At 43.3% G+C, this 25,246-nt stretch overlaps 1 protein-coding gene across 1 annotated transcript in view; it reads right to left on the bottom strand.

Moving 5' to 3' along the window:
* LOC111864333 (multidrug resistance-associated protein 4) overlaps window positions 1-25,246 on the bottom strand; it is a gene marked incomplete in the record, with an annotated part of 69,332 nt that overhangs the window by 12,435 nt on the left and 31,651 nt on the right. Inside the window, 15 exon segments of the mRNA XM_033751468.1 lie at window positions 176-282; window positions 1,994-2,144; window positions 3,761-4,130; window positions 4,674-4,867; window positions 7,428-7,655; window positions 11,109-11,312; window positions 13,234-13,389; window positions 14,285-14,468; window positions 16,287-16,573; window positions 17,635-17,874; window positions 19,349-19,459; window positions 21,266-21,404; window positions 22,395-22,551; window positions 23,009-23,234; window positions 23,976-24,180. Of these exon segments, the coding sequence (XP_033607359.1) occupies window positions 176-282; window positions 1,994-2,144; window positions 3,761-4,130; window positions 4,674-4,867; window positions 7,428-7,655; window positions 11,109-11,312; window positions 13,234-13,389; window positions 14,285-14,468; window positions 16,287-16,573; window positions 17,635-17,874; window positions 19,349-19,459; window positions 21,266-21,404; window positions 22,395-22,551; window positions 23,009-23,234; window positions 23,976-24,180 (2,959 nt within the window).

Genomic DNA, 25,246 nt, shown 5'->3' with positions numbered 1-25,246 from the left:
CGTGGACCCGCTAGAAGACCACACTTTTCTCGGGCCATTATCTCCGTAACCGTTCAACTTTGGACATAGGTGTTTTGGGTTATATCGGCATACTTTAACATAAGGAACACCCTCCCGAAGTTTGGTCCATTCCTCCTGGGACACCCTGTATATATGCGAATCTTGTCTTACCTACCTGTTTTGAATCGAAACCATTTCGCACCATTTCTTCTGCCTCTGAAACTCTTATTGTGGTCAGGCCAGTCATAGTGTCTGACAGATGTGAGTAGACCGGACTCCGGGCTGAAAGAAAGAACCACAGAATACAGGTGACCCAAAAGTCAGTTACGCTAAAATATTCTCTCGTATTAACGAGAATGTTGAGACTGAAATATGCTAGTTAATTTATAGAACGATTATCACAGAGTAGTGAGTCGTGCAGTGAACATGAAGATCTATCGGAATTACTGGGGCTTTTGGATTTTGTCCATCCGCTATTGTGAAAACTGGAGAACAACATTTCGGAAACTGGATCTGTTTCCGCCCTCAGGTGATTGTGGGAGACACCTAACACAGAAATGTTGTGTTCTCTAGTTTTTAGAATATGGGACAATGGACACTACATAGGTAAAAAGTGAAGGTAAAGTTGTCCGTGTAATAGGCACTGGAGGCCAATAGGGCTGTGAGACGTCGAGGCTCCCACATTTTCTAGACAATCGTCTCACAGATGGCGGTGAGGTTTGTAGCCTTACACACCGGCAGCCCTTTACCCCCCAGGAAAATTCCTGGTACTAACTTCTGTTAGGGGCTGAATCGATCTCAAGGCCATAGTGCGGCTGGAAGGATTAGGTCAATTGAAAAATCCAGTGACCTCATAGGGATTCGAACTCGCGATTTTCCGGCTTGTAGCATAGTACCCCAGCCAACTACGCTACCGCGTGCCCCCAAATCTACATAGAGGGTTTATTTTCGAACAATTTTTGCAAATTCAATTAGTAGTAAAGGGGTTTCTAACGTATTTTAGTATACATTTTATAACTTTCGGGCCACCTGTACAGTGGAGTTAGCTATATATTTTACATATACAGTAGAACTTGGTTATAACGTCATCAAAGGGACCTAAAAATAGTGTCGTTATAAACGAATGTCGTTGTAACCGAAATGGGCACTTCCACAGTAGCCTTATGTTAGTCACGTAAAAATCTACCAAAAACCGAGTTAAAATGTTGCATTTTTTAGTGAAATACGTAGTTAAGTACAGACTAACGTAACATTAACGTGGAATTGCCCAAATGTGTAATATCAAAGACATATTACAGCGCTTTTCACTGACAATACACACCGCACTAATACTGTATATTAAAGGTAGGCCTACTCACCAAATTACAGTAGATTACAATAATTGTTGTGCCTTACTGTACCTAGATACGAGTACAGTAATCAGTTATCTTCATCTGTTTCCTGTTACTTGCCCAATACACACTTTCTAAATTACGTTCAATGTCCATATCAGAGAAATTCAGGAATGAAAATGACGTTACATACGAGGTTGATGCATTTGTGCATGTCGTACTAAGCAAGGTATAAAAACAGTTGCTTTATGAGGAATTAGTTCGTACCATTGAATATTTGACGCAATAGACAAGGTGTCGCAGAAACCGATGTTGCTATAACCAAGTTTTACTGTATGTACATGTTTCCCTATCAAATGTACACCGTCAGCTTCCCCCCCCCAAAGAGTAAAGTGGCTGAGTTGAAGAATCTGTGGTGCTGTACCTCCACTCCCATGGGTCTTTATGGCGAGGTGCCTAATTAAGCACAGGGACAACTTTGCATTTACGTTTAATTCGGCTTTCAACTACTTGAACTTAGTAACACATTAGGTTTTCCTAGCAGTGAGAGTTCAATCGTGTTTTGTCAAACGCCAGAAGGCCACAACATTTACTTGAACTTGACACAGTATCAAGGAATTCGTTAGCTAACTTTGAGAGTTTGAAATTAAAAGAGGACTCACTTATTGCTTCCAATCGTTTCACATTTCTCGAAGTTTTGAGGTACACGGATGTGACTCCATAGTAGCAGAACCCAAGGAGAATCATCAGGACTATGAAATAAGGGTTCACTATCGCGATGTTGACCAGGATACCAACCAAGACTAGGAATACCTGTCCAAAAAAAGCCATTCTTAAGTGAAACATCATTACACTCGTGGCACATGTCACATTTCTGTTGGCAGATATGGTAAGACAGATTTCTGGGCGTCATGGATTTACATTATTCTGTTCTCCACGTCTTACTGACCGGCCCCTTGACCCACCCAGCCTCCTATCCAGTGGGTATCGGGGGCAAAGCGGCCGGGGAGTGAAGCTGACCACTCACCTCCAACTAGTGCCTTGGTCAAGAAAATGTGGATCTATATATCCACTCCCCCATACGCCTTCATAGCGTAGTGCTTAATTAGTGAAGCACGGGGACGACTGTACCTTTACCTTTACACTGTGTAGAAGTAGAATTCGGCGACAAAATCTCAAGTCATTCATGAGAAAGTCTCCGTTTCGTGACCCAGCATTTACGAAACACAATAAGAGTGTCCAAGTCACTAGACGTCCGAAGTTTAGTTCTCAGCAGGGCCACATATTCTTTTAACGCTGGAAATCGTCCTAATATATCAACAGAAAAGAAAAAAGATATTTCTGAAACGGGGAAGTTATTTAATTTTTCGATGACCCTATCCGTAACTGCTCATTAGGTCTGATACTGGAAAGGACAATAATAAACATGTTCGTAGCATATGTGACGTAAAAGGTAAACAGGGTAACAGGGTTGTGAGACGTCGAGGCTCCCACATTTCCTAGACATTCAACTCATAGATGGCGGTGAGGTTGTCAGCACCGGCCGCCCTTTACCCCCAGGAAGATTCCTGGTACTCATTTCTGTTAGAGGCTGAGTCGACTCCAGGGTCATAATGCGGCTAGAAGGATTAGGTTAATTGAAAAATCCACCTCATCGGGAATCGAACCCGCGACCTTCCGGATTGTAGCATAGTGCCTCAACCAAATACGCTACCGCTAGAAGTAACCCAAATCCCCGTAATATTTATGAGAAAAATGTGCAAACCGGCGTAGATGATTCAGCATCGTTCAGATATTATAGTCCAAATTTTTAAAACATAGAAATCTATTACCTATTTTTCAACCACATTTTGAATTTTTTTAATAGCCACAATCTGTCCATGTGAGGCTGTACTCAGATATGCCAAAGATGGCACCTGAATGCACGCGAAAGGAGAAGTTGAGGGGACACAGTAGTCATACATATAAAAGGCAAAGTAAAATGTAAATTTGCCTCTGTGCTCAACGAATTCAACACTACGCCATGAAGGCGTATGGTGGAGTGGATATATAGATCCAAATTTTCTTGATCTCGGCACCAGCTGGAGGTTAGTGGTCAGCTTCACGCCCCGACCGCTTTACCTCCGGCGAACAACCCCAGGTACCCGTTGAATAGGAGGCTGGGTGGACAACGTGAAGTGAAAATTGGTGATCCTACCGGTAGTCGAACTCCAACTCCTCGGTCGTCCAGACCATAGCGAGTCGCTATTACCAACTACGCTATTCCGGGTTATTGAATAGGCAAGCATACACAAGAAAATTTCCGTTTGTTCAACGAGATAACGACGTTGGTTTCTTGATTATTTGAAAATAGAATATCGTAGTTTCTAGCCATGACCTAATCATATACGTCACCATGTGATAATGACGCCAGAGATATGGAAACTTACCTGAATTGACTCTAGCATGAAGCGCGGCAAAAGTTCATCAATGGTTCCAATATCTTTTGAGAATCTGTTGAGGATCCTTCCAGATGGATTTGTGTCGAAGAATCGCATGGCGCCGCGGAGAATTGAAGAGAACATTTCGTTGTGGAGATTGATGGACGCTCTCATGCAGGTTTTGACGAACATGACTGAGCGAAGTAAAGTGATAAACATACATCCAACAATAAGGCTCCCGTAGATTATAAGCGAGTCGTCCTTGCTGACTGTGGTGGTGTCCTCAATAAGTGGAGGCAAATGTGTGTGGCTCTTGTTTGCTGCCAGTCTTTCCCTGACGGAAGTCACATGTGCCTCCCTTATTACTTCTTCGTTTGTCCTGTAACAAGAGTTTTATTAAGTGTTACGCGTTGAAAATGGAGCTTCGAACACACATGTTTCAGTATGAAAAAAGTAAAATTCTCCCAGTGCTCTTTGGTCTAGTGGTTAGAGTTCCCGGCGCTGCCAAATATTCTGAGAAGTAGTGGGTCTGGAATGGGGTCCACTCAGCCTCGTGAGGTTAATTGAGGAGTCAACTTTAGCAGATACAGGGTGTCGCGTGGTCAGCGCAACGGATTCCCACGGCTGTTAATCTCGGTTCTCTAGGCCGGAGCCGTTATTTCATCGAAATAGCTCCTCAATTATCCTCACGAGGCTGAGTGGACCCCGGTCCAGACCCACTACTTATCAGAAAATCTGGTAGAGCCGGGAATCGAACCTCTGAATCTGTAGCCAGGAACTCTGACTACTAGACAACAGAAGCGGTCAAATTTTATATTCATAAAATCAGAAACGGAATCTAATGAACTTCGTAAAATAAGAAAAGAAGCCGGAAGGATAATCCTTCAGCAAAGTTCCACGGACGATGTTATTATGAACTCACCAGTACGTAACCCAGAAGTCAGCACCGCTTGTCGACACTTGAGCCAGTATAAGCATGAAGACAGTCATGAGCAAGAAACAGATGCTTCTCCCAGCACTGAAATACCGCCAGTATGTTTTCCAGCTGATGGTCCCGACGTTTCGTGATTCTTGGTTCTCTTCATCGCATTCGTCCACATCGTCGCCGAACCAACTCTTTAGCACGGACACAAATAGTTAGGCACAATATGAATTCGTGTTAACTGAATATGAAGTGTCACTGGTCAATGAATTTAAAATCTAGTGAACTTATGCTGATAACTTTATTGAGGAGCCTAAATTCTCTGCTATTTGGTTATCACAATGTTTTTAATTAGTACGTAACAATGTATTGTTCCCTTAAAACCACACATTGATGTTTTATGAAATCATATACAGGATGTGACGGAAATTTGGCGGATAACATTTGGACAAGAGTTCCACTTACCAAAACAAAAAAAGTGCCCATCTCATCACGTGTCCGGAAACATTTAATTTGTGAGTTATGGCTGGAAGGATACATTTATAATAAGCGCTCAAAATGTCCGCAATGAGAGTCAGTGCACGCCTCGACACGTCTCACCATGGACCACCGCACGCGTTCAGAGACGCCGGGGCAGTTGCGGACAGTCTGACAGGCATCCACAGTGCGATGTCAACAGGAGCTGCATACACACGGGATTTCGGGGGTTCCCACAGGTAAAAACCCAGAGGACTCAAATCTGGCGAGAGTGGAGGTCATGCAGTGTGTCCTCCTCTACTTATCCATCGGTCACGGGGTGTGTTACTGTGTTACAACTCGCACAGCGCGGCTCAAATGTGCCGGAGCACCATCGCGCATGTGCCACATTCGTGCTCTGACTGCCAGAGGTACATCCTCCAGTAGTTTCGGCAGATCCTGTAAGAGGATATCTCGGTAGTGGTTGCCTACAAGCCGATGTGACAATACACGCTGGCCTACCAAAGACCACCAACACAATTCGTGCTGAACTGCTTCTGGTGTCTACCCAGAATTCTTTCAGCTATAACTCAGAAATTATACGTTTCCTGACACATGTTCATACGGACATATTTACGCCTCAAGTAAGCCACCACATACTTCATAGATAAGGAACGGGATAAGCCACACTTCGGTGTCCACGTTTCTGTTCCCGTATGTCGTGCAACACACTGACTTAACCCTTAAAGCTTCCACAGGATCCCAAGCTCAAGATGGAACATTTTAGGCACAACCCAACACCAGATATTGCGTATCTAAAACATCTTTGAGGGTGCGTCACAATATGATGACGTCATCGTTAAAAGGTTACTAAGTTATGTTTACAACATAGGTTGAGAACTGACATTGTCACATCGGAGATTTTGCACACAAGGGACTTTTTCCTCATGAGGATGGCCTTTCAAGGTGCGACAAACCGTCGAAGATATTTCAGACAGACAATATGAAAAACCATATTTACAATATTATGCGGTTACGAATAAATTAGAGTGGACTTTTATGGTATGTTTTTGTAAGTTTAAGACCAAAGTTTTCTGAAAATTACGTTCTATAATTCAAAATAGCATTAAAATTTGAAATGAACAAAAAATAGTGGGAGAAATATTGTCACTCGCTTTCGATTGTTTCAACATGTATGGTGAGATCAAAATTTATTATTATAATTTATATTAATACTGAGCCAGATTACGTTAATATTGTTGGATATAACATACATTTTCTCACCTTACCAATTTTTCTAATTCTTAATATATATAAAGAGATATTTAATATAGAATTTATAGTCACGTGTGTCTAATAGCTCTGATGACTGATTAGTTATCACTGTGAAACCAAAAGGCAAATAGAAATATTCGTGTAGATATCATATTCTTTTAATTCCCTTAAAATAAATAACATAATAATTGTATGTTTCCAAATTATTTATTGCAACGCCTTTCAGAATCCGACACTAATACGCTATAAAAAGATGTTACTGTAACATTGCCTCATAAATTTCTCAACGACTCCCATTTTGTTACTAATAATTTAAAATTAAAAGTTCGAAGTTGACGTGGCATTTTCTAGCATGATGCTTATATTAAGTTTTTTTTTTTATTTGATTAGTGGGGGGTGGAGTCCAACTGGGTCCACTCGGCACGGCGGCCACTGATCGGCCTATTGTAGCTTTCCCCGGGTGGTTATGATGACGGAGAATTTGGTGGGGTGAAGATTGGCAGGGGAAACCGAAGTACTCGGAGGAAACCCTCCCCAGCGCCATTTTGTCCACCACAAATCCCACTTGACCAGACCCGGGATCTAACCCGGGCCGTGGCGATGGGAAGCAAGCGAATGACCGCTTGAGCTATGGCGCGGCCTTTATATTAAGTTGCACGAATATCAGTCAGTTGAAGTCAAAGTTAGCATAGCTTTATGTTCGTGCGCGGAGCGCTGTTTTCCGAGCGCTGACTCAAGCGGAGGGTTCGGGCGCTCCTCCCGCCAAGTTAACGCTTCACGGTAGCGCTGTCTAGAGAACTCACCATATAACCGCGATGTCTGTTGCTAAGCAACGTAATTAAGATCGAAGTTCTGGTCTGTGTTGTGTTTTATGTGCGTTCTTACAGAAATACTAACTTAAACACATATCACGTACATGTAATCAATCAATAGTTTGTGCATATACAGTGCAGCGAGGTGTGTGGTTTTGCATTCTTACAGTGGTTAGTGCATGAAACTTTTCTCCTTATCTACACGACTCACGCCGTCCGAATTATGTTGATCATTGTTGGCGTTAACAATGGTTTCCTCGCTCTTAGAGATTGGATGATCGCGATGTATTGGGATTGGGCAGCACTGCAGTAACGATTTGTTGTGCAGAATATTTCTCAGTGCCCCTCGGATCTTCCTGGTTCTCCTCCACAATATTTTAGCTCCGGTTGGCGGCTTATGAACGCCATCAGAAATAATTTTGGCTTCTCCTTTCATCTTCTGAAAGTAGTGCATAAACTCTTTACGATTATAGTTTGGTTCTCTATATCTTTTTTTCTAACGCATTCCAAACGGTTTTCAGGATACAGTCAGGTATATTTTGTTTTTATATTCGGATTGCAAGGCGGTGATACTCTTGACTTACTGGAGCAGGAATTTAATTTGAATAATTCTTATATATGTAGTTCGTACCTCACAGGAAACAAACTGGTTCTTGATTAAAAAGTCCAGTTGTTTAATGCTGTTTAGGAAAATAATTGTTGTTTGTTGTGACAACCATACGAAATAGATAAAAATACTCTGGGGGCAAATTGCAGATTTCTTTGATATTAAATGATGTGGTACATATTGTAACCAAAAGTGTGCTTTAAATGATCGAAGAATGACAGACTTGTCCAATATCCTGACTTGTTTCTAGCTCTACTGTATTAGCGAATTTTCTGGTCCTTCACTGTTTGTCAGTCAACTCAGATAACATCCATAAACAACAAACTGTCATCGAAAAGTGTATGTTCATTCCATCCTTAGCCTGAAATGCAAATATTAACGCATATTGGATTTTGATATTTCGAGATTATGATTATGCATAACTTAAAGCACGTCCTTGAAAGTAATTCTGTATTTGGTGCTTTTCATGTTGAGGTCACACAAGCCAGTATGAAATTAGAGATTTTCACGGAAGTAATTATGAAAGTGTGATACCGTATAATCTAGTGGATATTTATTAGCGTTTCAGAGGAAACTGCTGCTTCCAACTACAAAAAAAAAACTCCGTGGCCTATAGTCCGCAAGCGACCTATTCCTACCGAGCGACAGCCGCTTGTAGGCGAAGTTAGTGCCCACTTTGGCGGATAGAGGGTGTCGCGTGGTCAACTCAACGGATCCCCACGGCCGTTAATCTCGGTTTTCTACACCGGAGCCTCTACTTTTCAATTAGAGTAGCTCCTCAGTTATCCTCAGGAGGCTGAGTGGACCCCATTCCAGACCCACTACTTCTCAGATGCTATCCCTGTACCAGGCCATGAAGGCCCATAGGGTTGTGAGACGTCGAGGCTCCCATATTATCTAGACAATCGGCTCAAAGATGGCGGTAAGGTTGTCAGCCTTATGCGGGTAGCGCCGGGAATTAACCCGGGACCTCTGGATCTGTAGCCATGAACTCTGACCTCTAGACCCCAGACGCGGTCAGCAGGGTCCTTCGAAATGTTATTAAATATCTATCAGACTATACGGCGTCAAATTCTAGAAAAAGCTCTCCAGATTCATATATTGAGATTGACGTTAGAGGTTCTATGATACCACATCTGAAAATTAAGCATAATGTTAGACATGACATTAATAAAATGTCCACATGTAAAGCGATGTGTTATGTAACCAACACAACATGGAGATGGAGTAGGGAGAATTGTTGAACTGTATCGAATTTTAAGAATATTTCACCAAAATATTCAATTTAAATCAAAAAGATTATTTACAGAAGGCCCCAAATGAAAATAAGTGGAAAGCCGAGACTAGTGGACATTGACTACTTCAGGTTATGTTGGCCTCTGCATACAGTATGGGCTGTAGTTAATATAACTGAACGCTGGACAGATGGACAAAAGTATTCCCTCCGGCTTTCCGTTATTTTCATGTGGGTGTAATTATGACCAAATCTCACCACATTTTTAGAAATGAAATTTATACAAAAGTAATAACATAAAATCTACACCAAAACAGGGGAAGGTAGTTATACCAAAGAAGGCCCAGCACTTAACAAGGACCACATTTTGTCTAATAGTAAGCATATAGTATGCTACAGAGAGAAAAGGTCAGTAGCATTGTAATCATATATCAGTATATGAATAATAGCATTAGTTTCATGGCGAAGCGACAAGCGATATGCAAGCAACACTTATAAGTATTGTCCGTGTTTTTATACCTGGCCATTTTCAAAAGAATTTTCGCTGGATTTGGTCGTAGTCCACAAACTCAGATAAAGATCATAGGGTTATATGGGTAGGTGCGCAACTGGTGTTGCTTCTCAAGAAAATTTCTGAACCATGGAATTAGTTAGGTTATGTATGGGTGAATCAAAATGTAACCCTTCTTCCTCCCATAATGTGAAGAGCACGCGGTAGTGTAATTGGTTGAAGCATTATGCCACAAGCCGGAAGGTCGCGGGTTCGATTCTCCATAATGTCATTGGATTTTTAAATTGATCTAATCATTCCAGCCGCACTATGACACTGCAGTCGACTCAGCGTCTAACAGAAACGAGTACCAGGAATCTTCCTGGGAGATAAAGGGCAGTCTGATGGCACGTAAGGCTGACAACCTTACAGCCATCTGTGACCCGATTGTCTAGAAAATGTGGGAGCCTCGACGTCTCACAACTCAATCTGCCTTCACGGCCTGTGTATCTGCAAACACAGCCCCTAGGTATAATTATTTCTCTTCACGCCCAACACAGAGGCCAGATAACAAAACACGGTATATACAAATGTGTGTCAATTTTGAAGCGAGTTTTGGTTAAGGACGACTTTTGTTAATATGTCTGTAGTTTACGGTTAATATCTCTGTATTCTGGACCGCCTCGGTGGTCTACTGGTCAGAGTTCCTGGCTACAGATCCAGAGATCCGGTTTCGATTCCCGGCGCTACCAGATTTTTCTGAGAAGTAGTGGGTCTGGAACGGGGTCCACTCAGCCTCATGGGGATAATTGAGGAGCTATTTCAAGAAAATAGCGGCTCTGGTCTAGAAAACCGAGATTAACGGTCGTGGAGATCCGTTGCGCTGACCACGCGACACCCTCTATTCGCTAAAATTGGCACTAACTTCGCCGACAAGCGACGGTCGCTCGGTCGGTATAGTTCGCTTCCGGGATAAAATTCACGGAGTTTTTTTATCTCTGTATTCTGTGCATGAAAATGTTGAAGATCGCGTGGTCAGCACAACGGATCCCCACGGCCGTCAATCTCGGGTTTCTAGACCGGAGCCTCTATTTCCTTGAAATAGCTCCCAATAATCATCACGAGGTTGAGTGGACCCCGTTCCAGACCCACTACTGCGGTTAACAATAGGACCAAAATTATTTAAATTAATATTTGTGTTTCGTCAATAAGATGTGGGCCTCACGAAAACCTATATCGTATCGAGGTATGTCTTCACCACTCTTGAGCTTTGCACTAGGTGGAGGTGGCTGGTCAACTTCACGTTCCGGCCGGGGAAAGAGTCACCGGTACTCATAGGATAGGAGGCTGGGTGGACCTCAGTTACTGTCCGGACGCTGTTGAGAAGAGAAAAGTCTTGCCTCTTCCGGGAATCAAACACCTGCCGTCCAGCTATACGGACTGAGCTACACCGAATTATGATGTTATGGAATAAAGTGACCTGCTGTCCCCAATACATATAATAAACCGTTAGCACTGAATTTTCAGGGATGAAACAATGAAGTATTGCTCTTGTACTCACGTTGGTAATGGATAGTAGGGAAGCTTGTCGCATGTGCTTCTGGATCATGGATCTTTTCAACGTGGCTTGGTAATCGTCGCTAGTAAAAGAATTTCTGAGACTGCCGTCTTTTCTTAAGGATCCACTTATAGATCCTGCTCTTGCAGATGATCGACGTCTAGTGCTTTGTCTTCGTACTGATCTTCTAGAAGATTCATTCTCATCCTGTAATACAGATACAAACTCTTCAGTACCGTCGCAGGAGCTGATGGCGGGTGGGTAGGTGGGATCACGTCGCCTGGCCTGCGCGCGCCTTTCGTAACGTATGGATTGTTCTGGAAAGTGCTTAGATCTCCCGCGAACGCGCCTAAAACGTCTCTGCTGCTAAAAATATTTCTTAAAGTTGGGAAAGCGATCAGTTCAGTGAAGAATAGAGCAGACGAGTGAATTGTGAGTCAGCTTTTAGTTTTTCAGTGTAGTCAGTCAATGAGTCAGCTGTCAGTTCAGCTCAGTGCAGAGCACAAAAGTAGAGAGAAGAGGTGAATGTTTTAATGATCGGTGGATTTGTTGTGAAGTAAGGAGTGACCAGAGAACCGATCTCAAGAGCTTAGGGTTTTACGGACTGTGGGACAGTAATTATTGCATCTGCCGGTAATTGTCACTGTACTTCATGTTTTCTGGAAAGGGTACCCTGAAAATGGAGACTGCGGGTTCCTACAAAGATGGGTACTTATGTGTCAAACCACACGGCGTCAGAACCCAAAACGAGAAATTTAATAGGTTATGGTTTCCGACATTGAGGCGTAACATTCATTTCTAGCCTAGTTTCCCTATTTTGAAAAAAAAAAGAAAGTAGGCTTATGAGATCACCATATTGTCTGTGTGTCTGTGAATCCCCGTTATCAACTTTTGAATACCTGAACTAAACTTTATGAAACTTGGTGCTTGTATCATCGCACCTGAGCCTATGTCAACGGGGTACTTCATAAATCCCTCCCATCAGTCTTTGCGTCTGTTCTGTGTATGTTGCTTGGCAACGGCTCAGTATAAACGTTACCGCTGCAACGAATACACACGCAACTATAGAATCGTTGGACACATCATTTTCTGTGCGGTCCGTGTCATATCAAAGAAAGTAGGGCATCGGGACTTAACGTCTTTTCAATTTCCAGTTATGTAGAAGGAAAACACGATAAGATATGTCTGAAAACTGAAGAGATTTTGTGAATTTTATGACATAGTTTACAATCTTACGAAGTAATTTTCTAGAAGTAAAACAGATATAAAGCCGGTCACGGTAAGGCATGCTCTGTCTTTTCTCGCTCGGAAGACGAGATCGTGGGTTCGAATCCCACTCAGGGCATGGATATTTCGTTTTTATATTTGTGAGTGCGTATTTATGTGTTTGTGTACAGGCCTGAGCTGATCACCCGCGCAAGGAATCCTACCGAATATCTATTTTCTTTTATTGCTAGTGGGGTGGGACTAAGTCCCTTGTACTGCGGCCACTTCTGGCCTATCGTACCAGCCCCAGATGATAGGTGAGGGTGATTGTGGAGCAATTTGAATGAAGATTGACAGGTGAAACCGAAGTCCTCGGAGAAACCCTGCCCCGGGGCCACTTTGTCCACCACAAATCCCACTTGCCCAGACCCCGGGATCGAACCCGGGCCGCCGCGATGGGAAGCCAGTGACTAACAGTTTGAGCTATGACGCGGCCCAACCGAATGTCTAAGATCTAGTAAGCCGAAGTGAAACGGAGAGTTTCATGGATGTAGGCCAAGGCCCAAATTGGGGCTGTAGCGTCAAAGAAAAAAAATCATGTCGGTGCTTATAGAGTATATTCTTCTGGATTTGAACACCGTGTATTTCGGAGAGAGCCCGACGTTTCGAAGGATCTGTGCTCAGGCTGTCACTTATTTCCGCTAGTCTCTTGCTTTTTCTAATTATTCACCCTGAAGATGGAACTATACAGCGTTACAAACCAGATATAATTATAAAAATAGAGGGAAATATTGCAGTTTTAAACTTAATATATGTATGATAATGTTATGCTTTCTAAGTTAGTAAAAAACTGTATTTGTCTTTTTCGTCATAAGTAACCAATGAAACAAAATATGAGGTACATTCAGCTGTTGCGACTCACCGCATTGGATATCCCTGATTTTATACGCTTTCGCACTCGAATTTGTTGTGTTGGCTCTTCCATCTCGCTTTCGTTCTCATCCTTGGCCAAAAGTTTAGCAAAATTAAGACCACTGTTCTGCATCTCAGCGTATGTTCCTTGTTTTTCTATTTCTCCCTGAAAATATACATAAAAAATATCAGAATCCATGAGAAGGACAGAAAAATGTTTGGTTCCTCCTGGAACTTTTCTGAGCTCTTCCTAGTTATCCATTTTCCTCTTTTTTTCCCCCCATAAAAACCCTTCATCATTCCTCTTCGATCCACTGCATGCTATATGCCCTGCCGATCAAATCTTCCTCGAATTGATTTTTCTAATTATATTTGACCAGCTTATTATGCATTTTCATCCAGCCTAGTATTAGTCCCTCCCTTTTGAATCCAAGTATTTCCCTCAGCACCCTGTTCTCAAACACCCCCAGTCTATGTAACTTTTGAGGTTTTCACGGCGATGACTGAAGAAAGTCGTCTTCTGGGTTACAGCTACTGCTCTCTGCATTCACAAGCCATTCACCTACTCTGAAAATGGAGGCGATACTTTCCTCCGAAACGTCAGCCAAAACGAAGAATACACGGCGCCAAAACCAAGAAGACGACTTTCTTCACCCTCAGTCTATGTTCTCCTAATATGAAAGACCTAGTTTCACACCCATAAAAATATTACAGACAAAATTATAGTTTTGTATTTTTTTTTTTGCCTTTACGTTTTTGGAAAGTAGACGAGAAGATAAATGTTTCTAAACGTATTGATAATAATGACTAACCGAATTTAATTTGGTCTAAATTCCCGCATACATCAAATCTTTATTTGTTACTGTCGTTCCCAGATTACGGATGGAGAAGATGGGCCACAGATATAGAAGGCAGTTGCTAATATATCGAATTAATATTCGCGCACAGCCGGCAAGGAGTTGTCTTCAAGCTTGTGGGTTGTGCGTGGGGCTAAAAACACGAGCGTGTTATAAGGAACTAAGTTGAATAACGTTTAATATTACGAGACGTTTCTGACTCACGTTGTTTAGGATGGCGACCATATCGGCGTCCTTGATGTACTGCAGTTGGTGGGTGACGAGTATTCTTGTCTTGTTTCTCAGATGTGTCTTGATGCATTCCTCGAACAAGTGTTTCCCCACGTGCGTGTCCACGGCCGACAGAGGATCGTCCAAGAGGTAAACGTCCGCATTCCTGTACACCGCCCTGACGTCGCCACAGAAAATCACCCATATGTTTAGAAAAGTCACTCCGGGGGTTTGGGATAGGCCGGGATTGCTATGGTCTACGGGCTGGACAGCTGGGGTTCGGTTCCTGGCAGAGATAGGATATCTTTCCCTTCCTCACAGGGTCCAGACCGGATCTGCACCCCACCAAACCTATCCAATGTGTACCAGGGGTAAAGCGGCCGGTGTGTGAGGCTGACTACTTCTAGTGCCGAGGTCGAGAATGGTGGAGCTATACCTCCGCCCTCTCCAATACGTCTTCATGGCATGGTGCTCAATTTGTGAAGGTTAGGGACAGATTGTTACCGTTTAATTTCGGAGTATAGGAAACCGCGTGTTCTTTGCCGTGTTCATATCGAAAATACGTGAAATATTGAAATAAAATTTAACTCAAAATTGCAGAGAAATGTGTTCCTATTTTGAAAATTAATGTGTGCTGCGGACCAAACTTACTTCATAAAAAAAATAAATGTAAAGCTATCCCTGTAACAGGCCGTCGAGGCTCCCACATTTTCTAGACAATCGGCTCATAGATGTCGGTGAGGTTGTCAGCCTTCCGCGCCGGCCGCCCTTTAACCCACAGGAAGATTCCTGGTACATATTTCTGTTAGAGGCTGAGTAGGCTCCAGGGCCATTGTTCGCTGGAAGGATTAGGTCAATTGAAAAAAATCCACAGGCCTTCCGCATTGTAGCATAGTGCCTCAACCAACTACGCTATCGCGTGCCCCCGATTTGACCACAGTAAGAGTATAAATTATGAAACTCTTCACTACTCTTCTTATTTATCCCCTTGTTAATAGCTCTTAGATCCGAACATTGTCATTAGCACCCAGTTATCATAAACCCTAACTACCTGAGGTTTCCATGGCTATGATTATGGTGCGTACCATCCCCTGAAATATTATGCCTTGCATCCCAGTTCACTGACATACCAGAGCAACGTATTGTCTCCAACCTCAGGTCCTAAGATTAAGCCAAGCAGGGTTGTTTTACTTGTTGCTGCTTGCTGGTTTCTTCCCTAGCGTATTCTTCAATCCTGAAGACGGAGGCTATACTGTCCTCCGAAACATCGTTTTCTTTCAGAACTACACGGCATTTGAACCCAGAATGTAAAATTCAACATAATTATATTTTTTTATAAATTAATATATATGTGTTCAGATAAGTTAGAAGGCCCCCTCGTTGGTGTCTCCACCTTATCGTGGTGAGGGGCTTTGAGTATGCCAAGAACCCTGAGAGCTATACCAGCGGTAGCGTAGCTACTGGCAAGGCCTCCCTTGCTGGACAGGTCAAAGGGTAGGCATCAGACGAAGAGAGACACCAAAAACTGATGCCGGAAGCAGCGTCATCAGCAGCGACTTGAAGCACAGAGCAAATGATGCTCGAGATGGTTCAAGTTCGTATAGCAACAGGCGTGACCAGAGTGGTTTGAACGGCTGTTGTACTGCGATGTGGAAAGCAAATGGAAAAACTGCCACATTATCACTTTTCCTGGATAGTCTCTTTCCAAAAACAGAAATACCATGTATTCGAGGTTAAACTGGAGGGGCGGATAGAAGTGACCAGAAGACTAGGAAGAAGACGTAAGAAGATACTGGATGACTTTGGGGATAGAATAGGATATTTTTATTTGAAGGAGAAAGTTGAGATTGCATTAAGTGGAGGAACTGTTTTGGAAGAGACTGTGGACCTGTCGTCTGACAGATTACTGATGAATGAATGAATGAATGAATGAATGAATGAAGTTTGAAGTCTGAAAGACGAAATACTTTGGACTTGTGGAGAACATTGCACATACCTGGCCAAGTTAATCCTCGCTCTCTGACCTCCACTGAGGGAAATCCCCTTTTCTCCAACCAGTGTTCTGTCCCCATGACGAAACATGTCGAAATCCTTTTGCAGGGCACAGATCCTTACAGTCTGCTTGTACTTCTCTGCTTCGAAAGGCTGTCCGAACAGAATGTTCTGCCTCACGGTCCCCACGAACAGCCAGGGATCTTGCGATGCATACGAAATAGTTCCACCGGTAGAGACAGTTCCACTGTACATTGGCAACTCCCTCATTACAGCATGTAGGAGGGAACTCTGAAATATGTTAGTAGCCTCAATGCGCGAATTCCATAGCTGAGTTGCATGTACAGTATGCGCCAAAACATTTTAGTACTGAAACTCGCGCTTCTCGAACGCGCATGTGCGTTTGTCGACGGGGCATAGCTCCAGCCGCACGTGTTCCCAGTATTGATTGAAAAGGAAGTTGTGTTGTGCAGTTGCTATTGGAAATGGGTCTCTCGAGGGAGGAAGAAGTATTCATAGTTGAGTATTATTTCCGCTCATACGGAAGTGGTCGCCAGACAACTCGCTTCCTTGGTTTTGAGTGGCCAGATGTTATCGTCCAGAAACCGCTACATAGTACACGTGTCACGATATGGTGTGCTGTCTCAGCACACGGTACATTAGGCCCCTATTTTATTGAGGATGGGGAAGGCAATGGTCTTACCGTCACCCAAGAACGTTTCAGGGACATGGAGATCGGACCATTTCTTCAGGATTTGAGAACGTTCTGTCGTGTTAGGGGCCTTCACATGAATAGACAGTGGTATCAACAGGCCGTATTTTCATTTCAGTACTGTTTTATTTTTGGCGCAACTGTATTATAGAAGTCGTACAGTCGAGGACATTTCGTTTGGCCACTCAAGGTCATAACTCCTTCACCCACCCCTCCACTTCTATTCTCCTCACTTAGACTCTGTACTAGGCGCGAGGTAGGGAAGGGGTAGCACTACTGATCAGTAGTGATGAAATGACCTTGACCGGCCAAAATAAATGTCCCCTTTCTGAATCTTGTTACCGAACGTTGCAATAGAAACTTCGTATTGGGCCATCACGAGTTAGCATCTCGGCTATCCTGTACGCGGTCGTCATTGGTTTTCGTATATACATGCCGGAATAGTGCCTTCCGGCTGTATTACTTCCGATTTGTCGTACACGATTATTTACGCTTAATAACCTTTGAGTTTTAGATGAGCCCTTCAATACGTCGGCCTTCAAAGTTCCATATATTTTAGAGCATGTTCCTCCGAAACTTGTACCAGATTACACGTTATCACACCCCAGATGATGAGACTCTGCGACTCTGTCATGCTCACCTTCCCCGAGCCGACAGGTCCTATGACCGCGCAAAGTTTCCCTTCCGGGATCCGGAGTGTGATGTTACTCAGGGTGTCTCTCGCGAGGTCTGGACTCCATTTTGCACTAGCATTCACAATGGTCACACCTGCGTCCGCAGTTCCATTAGTTTTCCCTTGGCCCAGTGAACTCATAATCTTTGGTGCGTTGTTGTTTATATTAGCGGCTGCGCATTGAGCCTCATCCTCCAGCATTAGTTCCTGTAGAAGGAAGAAAGTAGTAATCAGTATATTACGGTTTTACTTAGCGACATGGTTGTTTGGGTTCGATCCCAAGTAAGATCATATGTGATTAGTGGTGGACAAAGTGGCAATGGGATCACAGTTTTCTCCCATTACTTCGGTTTCCCCTGCCAATTCTCACTCCACCAAATACTCCACATTCGTTAATCATGTACACTTGTTACTGACAGCGTCATTAAATGAGCAACTTAAAAAAGTTATGAGTAATTCTGATATAGCGTCGAATTGTGGAGTAGTTACTGGAGCAGAAATTGAAAAGTCTATACAGGGTGTACCATGATGAAAGGTCAGTATTGTGGGAGGTCATAGTATCGGTCATCCTAAGCAAAGAAGTGTGTATATGTACATGTGTCCTATTCCGAACGGTTTCCGAGATAGAGCTATTTCACTGTACAGACAATAATTTTGGAACTATACAGTGAAATAGCTCTATCTCGGAAACCGTTCGGAAAAGAACACATGTACATATACACTTTTTTGCTTAGAATGACCGATACTATGACCTCTGAGAATATTGACCGTTCCTCCTGGAACACCCTGTATAAGGAAAGGATGGTTCACTGACGCCATACACTAGCCGAGGATTTGTCTGAAAGGATCGTGGGAAACAGTAGAACACCTTAGTTACTTACCTACTCACTCATGGAGCTGAGCCCTTCTGGAGGAGCCGCCAGTTCGGCAGATACTCAAGAATTTCCCAGCATTTTATGGAACCCGAAGGTTCATTACCGTGTTCACAAGAGTCCTCCACTTGTCCCTCTCCTGAGCCAGATCTATCCAATCCATACCATCCCATCTTATCTCTCTAAGATCCATTCTAACATTGTCCACCCAACTACGCCTTGGTCGTCCCTGTGGTCTCTTTCCTTCCAGCTTTCTCACCAATTACACAGTGAATTTGGTGTTCTGGACGCCATGTTCAAATCTTTAAACGTTTAGATATATCTTGTACTCCGAAAGCAGTGAAACGGAATAATTTTGAAGATTAGGATTATGGTCTTCTGAGTTATGACACTGTATAATTTCGTTACTACTGCCTCCATGTTCACGGTTGAAATGACTACACGATTTTCTTCGCTCCAAAAGACCTTAATCTTAACTTTCAGATGTGATAACCTCAGATCTTATTCTGAGGATTGTCATTAAGAGTATGTTAACGGATTGGTAACCTGTTAGTATCAGTAAAGCGAAGGTAAAGCTGTCCTTGTGTTTCACTAATTAAGCACTGCGCCATGAAGGTGTATGGGGGAGTGGATGTATAGATCCACATTTTCTTGACATCGGTATTACTTTATCAGCTTCACGCCCCAGCTGCTTTACCCTCGGTAAGGAGGTGGGCCCCAGAGTCAGTCTGGACGACTTGGAGAATATTCTTGACTCTACTAGTATTCGAACTCCTAAATAGTTATAAATAAATAATTATATGATTTACCTCTAGACGTCTGATAGAAACGGACGTTTCGGCCTTATATTCAACTGCCGTCGGGAAATATATGGCCATTGTCTGGTTGAGGTTATTGTAGAATTGTGCCATGGTAAACACCTGAAAATTTTAAGGAAAATTAATGTTGAGAACAGTAATATTTTACCACAATTAATTGGTAATTTTTACTTCAGTGATGGTTACAAGAGTCTCAAGATTGTAAACGTCCGACTGAAGNACTTTTTTATTATTCTGGTGGCAACACCTTTTACATTGAAGAAAGCAGTTTTCTGGAATTTGGCACCGTGTATATGTGGTGTTAACCGACGTTTCGGAGGAACGTATCGCCATCCCTGAAGATGGAGGCGATACGTTCCTCAAAAACGTCGGTTAACACCACATCCCACATCCACCAAATCCCAGAAGACTGCTTTCTTTGAAGACTGGTTGCTTTGTCACCGCGTGTTGTAGTTCACTTTCGGGTATAGCTTCTATGTTTTGGGTGGTCTTCGGTATGACTGTTGTATTGAACACTGCAGTAAGTGAGGGACATGTCCCACGTTTTATTTATTTCATCAGATATTTAATTCAGAAAAAAATATGCCTCAAACATGTTTGAGAATACGTTTTCTTCGCATAATGACGTACCTCTTCGTGCCGTAGTTACAAAAATTAATTAATTCCGTTCTCAACATAATATTGGAAGCACATCGACGCGTCAGAAATCTCCTTCAACGTAGCGCATTCCTTCCAAAAGATTGTCAACTGAAGGTATAACATACTGCCACGTGTATATATGACCGTAGACGGCATTTGGATTGGTCATTCGATTTATTGACCATTTACAGGTCGTAACTACAAATAACGCTAACACTATCGCCTATTTACGCACATTACAAATCGCTACGCGCTAAATTTTCTCCAGCCTCCAGTGTCTTCATCAGCCGTTCCCCGGGAACGGCTTCTAACAATGGAGATTCTTCAGCTTCAAGCGCTTAAGCCCTCTTTTTGCAGACTCTCATAGAGAACTGTCTATAAACCAAGTCAAAGTCACATTGCGACTGACAATCGGTCAGTCAGTCAATCTTGGTGTCGAGCCCAATGTGGGGCTCATGACCAGATATTTATTACTGTTTGACAGTTAAGTCTTGTTATTGTGGGGCGCCCTCTCTGACAAAGGATGGGTCTGTCTTTTGTTAGAATCATTGTCTATAGTAGTAAGTCATTTGTCATAATGTAAAGGATATTTACATTTTACATGTTAAACATGATAATGAATATATTAAATACATAAAGGGCCTCTATCAGTCCAGGCTCAGCACAGCAGATTATGCCCTATTTCTAGTAGCTTCCGCTACAACGGCAGTCTAGGCACTTGAATATAAACTAAGCCCCAAACCTTCCGGTTATAACATCTCAGCACGGACAACATAGAAAATACAGTTCTCCTGTTGTTGCTTGCGTGTATGTTTCTGGCGTTACATAGCAACGGCCACTGTTTACAGAGTCACCGCTGAACAACGGGTCTATACGCCACTATATTTTTGAAGATGCTTAGGCCAGTTGTTTTCAAAGAGTTGCCCACTGATCCCTAGGTTTCCACGAGGTTTCGACAAGGGGTCCACTAAATTATTCTTGCCTTCATGTTAGATGTTAGAAAGAAAAATTTAATATTTTACAAAATCTCTTCCTTAGGAATTACGTGTATTTGTATCTGTTTTAAGTCGATATGCAGATAATTTGCATGTGGAAGGATGGGAGGTCGTTGAGGTAGGGTGGGTTTGCCCTCTCGAAATTTTGAGAACTACAGTTTTATACGGATGGTACTAATAACTGATGTCTCTGTGCTCACTGAAATGCAACTGCAAGCTTCTGCGCATCAAGACTCACGAGTTATGCCTAAAAGAGACAAAGAAATATGCTTGCCTTCTGTGGGGTAATGTTATAACCCAGTAACACGTAACTCAGAAGGGTGGCGAACAGCGATGAACGTTCTAAGTACACCATGGATGACATGTAGAACCCACGTAAATATGCAGAGTATGTGACTTTGCTGATTTCATTCCTGCAACAGTAATTACTCTAATTAAACAAATGCACAGCGCTGTGTGCCGCAGAATTATGTACTAGATGAATTGGAGTTCATCATCTCCAGTTATGGACGTTGACAGTGACTTCATCGTCAGGAACTCATTCATTCATCAATGGCTCTACAGCCCTTTATTGGGCCCTGGCCTCTTCTTGAGTTCCGTAATCTTTTTTACACAGACGGTATGACTAGAAATGCATATAGGGTATTGGTCAGAAAGCCAGATGGAAAGAGACCACTAGGAAGATCAAGACGTAGGCGGGTGGACAATATTAAAATTAATCTTACAGAGATAGGATGGGATGATATGGATTTGATTGATGTGGCTCAGGGACCAGCGGAGGGCTCTTGTGAACACGGTAATGAACCTTCGGGTTCCATAAAATGCTGGGAAGTTCTTGTAGCTGCAGAATTGGCGGCTCCTCAAGAAGGCCTCAGCTCATTGAATGAGTATTCAATTGGAATTCACATTTATGGGCATAACACAGATAACTTACTTACTTACTTATTCAGCTGAGCCCTTCTTGAGGAGCCCACAATTCTGCAGCCACTCAAGAATTTCCCAGCATTTTATGGAACCCAAAGGTTCATTACCGTGTTCACAAGAGCCCTCCACTGGTCCCTATCCTCAGCCAGATCAATCCAATGCTATCTCTCTAAGATGCATTTTAATATTGTTCACCCACCTACGCCTTGGTCTTCCCAGTGGTTTCTTTCCTTCTGGCTTTCACACCAATATCCTATATGCATTCCTCTTCTCCCCCATTCGTGTTACATGCCCTGCCCATCTCATCCTTGACTTGATCATTCTAATTATACTTGGAGAAGGGTACAAGTTATGAATGCAGAACTGAGTCGTGTATTTGATGCTGACATCTGTGTATAAGCATTCGCAGAAGATAGGCACCCTAAGGCCTTGTCAGCGCTCGTTGTGTACCAGTGTCAGTTTCCTTCCGAAGTACGTACCATCGGGCAACTTCGACGAGTTTGGCGAAAGGTTTCTCCCAAGCGTACATCTTGATGACCTGAATACCCGAGACTATCTCGTTCATCAGCCTCATCCTCTCGTCCGTCCTAACTGCGATTTTCTTCCGCAGTTTCGCGATCAGTTTCCCAAGGTAAGCTGCAACAAACCGGTGTCTTGATTATATTTACAGTTTATCGTACGATACTGCCACCATATACATACGCGGTAGTGTAGTTGGTTGAGACACTATGCTACAAGCCGGAAGGTCGCGGGTTCGAATCCCGATGAGGTGGATTTTTTTTTCAGTTTACCTAACCCTTCCAACCGCACTATGGCCCTGGTACTCATTTCTGTTAGAGGCTGAGTCGACCCCGGGGACATAGTGCGACTGGAAGGGTTTTTATTTCCTTTGGCGCTACAGCCCCAATTTTGGCTTTGGCCTACCTAGATGAAACTCTCCGTTTCACTTCGGTTTACTACTGTGACCTGCGGCTGGAAGGATTAGGTCAATTGAAAAATCGAATGGCATCATCGGGAATCGAACCTTGTATGAAATTATAATGAATGGAAATTTCTATTTCAGACTATCAGAATCAGAGTCTGTTTAACTCACTTTGTACAGGGAGTGTCTGCAACAGGATGAAAGCCACTCCGACGACAGCAGATGGTCCGACCATGGTCCACAGGCAATATGTGACGATGAGGGTCTGTAAGGGTGCAATAATGAGGAACCCGATGCATTGGGGCGCATAGTCGAAGCGACACACGTCGTTGGACATGAGATTCACAATTCGACCTGTAGCTGTTTTGTTTGTCGTGGATTTGCTGAGCCGCAGTAGCTACAGACAGACGGAAGACATTAATACACACATTACGTTCTCACGCACACGCGCGCGGAGCTTAGCCCTTCTTGAGAAGCCGCCAATTGCGCAGCTACTCAAGAGCTTACCAACATTTTATGGAACCCGAAAATTTATTACCGCGCTCACAAGAACCCTCCACTGATCCGTATCCTGAGCCAGATCAACCCAATCTATACCATCCCATCCAATCTCTCTAAGATCAATTTTACTTCTAACATTTCAAGTACCAAATCTCATATCCATTTTCTTTCGCTTATTTTTTTTTACGGTGAGAAGTTGCTAGCCCCACGCCCAACTCCCCAAGCTGGAGGAACCCATTGTCTGCGGTCCTCGACTGTTTATTCAATATGTTCTCAGCTACGCTCTAGAAAACAGAATTAACGGCCTTGGGGATCCGTTGCGCTGACCACGCGACACCCTCTATCCGCTAAAGTTGGCACTATCTTCGCCGACAAGCGGCGGTCGCTCGGTCGGTATAGTTCTCTTGCGGACTAAACCACAGAGTTTGTTTGCTACCATCCGTATGTGGGGGCCGTCTCCACTCGCAACCTGAGTACGAACCATGCCGTGGTGAAAAAGGACCCACCTACACATTACAGCTGTAGCGAAATGTCACTGACCTTCGTTGACTGTTACAAATACCTCCAGAAATCCGTTACTTTTGAAATTGGACGGCTATTTTTTTGAAAACGTTCGTTTGTGTGAGAAGTTCCTCACCTTTCTATATAGGAGAGAGCAACAGGCCACGCGCACGCGCATTCCAAGCCTGAAACTTAGATGATTGTAGTGGTGATCGAACGTAAGACGAATGAAGAGGATCGCAATCATCGCCCCGCCATAGATCCACGCCTCCTTCTTCTGCATCCCATTCCCTGGCGTGAAGAAGTTGATCACCTTTCCCATCAGAATCGTCTGTACAATCCTAAATTCGGATAAAGTGCACAGTTATTTTTTTTTATCCACAGGGATAATGTGCAGGGATCGTTTGGAACACCGTTTCAGGCTGAAAGAAATTTCATAAAATCGTTTTCGTCGATTATTATTATTATGATTATTATTATTAGAGGGGGTGGGTTTCCCCATGCACTTAGACCAGTTATTGGTCCATTGTGCGTTCCCCTTTAATTTCTACTGTCGCCATACCCTACCGGTACTGGTGCGTGCTATCAGCCCCGTTCAGCCAACGAGGTCGGCCTTCGGTACCTGATATTTCCCCCATCTACCAGAGGCATTGGAAACTACTTGGGCGGGAAATTGTTGCCTAATTTTGCTCAGAGGTCTCCTAGAGACATGAGGATCTTTTACGTGCCGTAAATCTACGACACGGGACCCACGGCTTAAAGTCCCTCCCGGAAGACTTGTTCCCTGAATTTTTCCGCCCTTAAAAATTCCCTGACCTCCGCCGGGTTTGAACCCGCGTACCTTGGGTCATGAGGTGGGAACGTTACCCCTAGACTACGTAGGGCGCTTTTTCGTCGCTTAAATAATGACAGATTAGAACTCTTCCATAGTTCTAAGACAAAAGAGATATTAAAATCGCATAATTAAACAAGCGTTTGATCTCCGTGCAGAAAACTAAACGAACTCTTGATTTCCTATATTTTTTATTACAAGGAAAATTCAGTCGGTATAGCGACTGGAAGATCGACATATTTCTATTCGATTCGCGACAGTGGAAAGAGATTTTTATCTTCTCCGTGACGTCCATACCGTGTAGACCCACTTAGCCTCCTGTTAAATGGGTATTTGGGTTGTTTCCCCGTGATGAAAGTGACAGGGACCTGAGGCTGACCACTCGCTTCCCTGTAGTGGCTGAGCTTGAGAATGTGGATATTTATCTCCACTCCTTCATACGTCTTCAACTGGTACAATAGGCCAGAAGTGGCCGCAGTACAAGGGACTTAGTCCCACCCCACTAGCAATAAGAAAAAAAAAACATCTTCATGGTGCGGTGTTTAGTAAATTGAGTTAACTCTTCCAGTGTAGTG

The sequence above is a fragment of the Cryptotermes secundus genome, unplaced genomic scaffold (genome assembly GCF_002891405.2).
Source record: "Cryptotermes secundus unplaced genomic scaffold, Csec_1.0 scaffold83, whole genome shotgun sequence".
Taxonomy (NCBI): domain Eukaryota; kingdom Metazoa; phylum Arthropoda; class Insecta; order Blattodea; family Kalotermitidae; genus Cryptotermes; species Cryptotermes secundus.
Note: the sequence above shows the minus strand (reverse complement) of the source record. Positions and strands in the feature narration are given on the sequence as shown.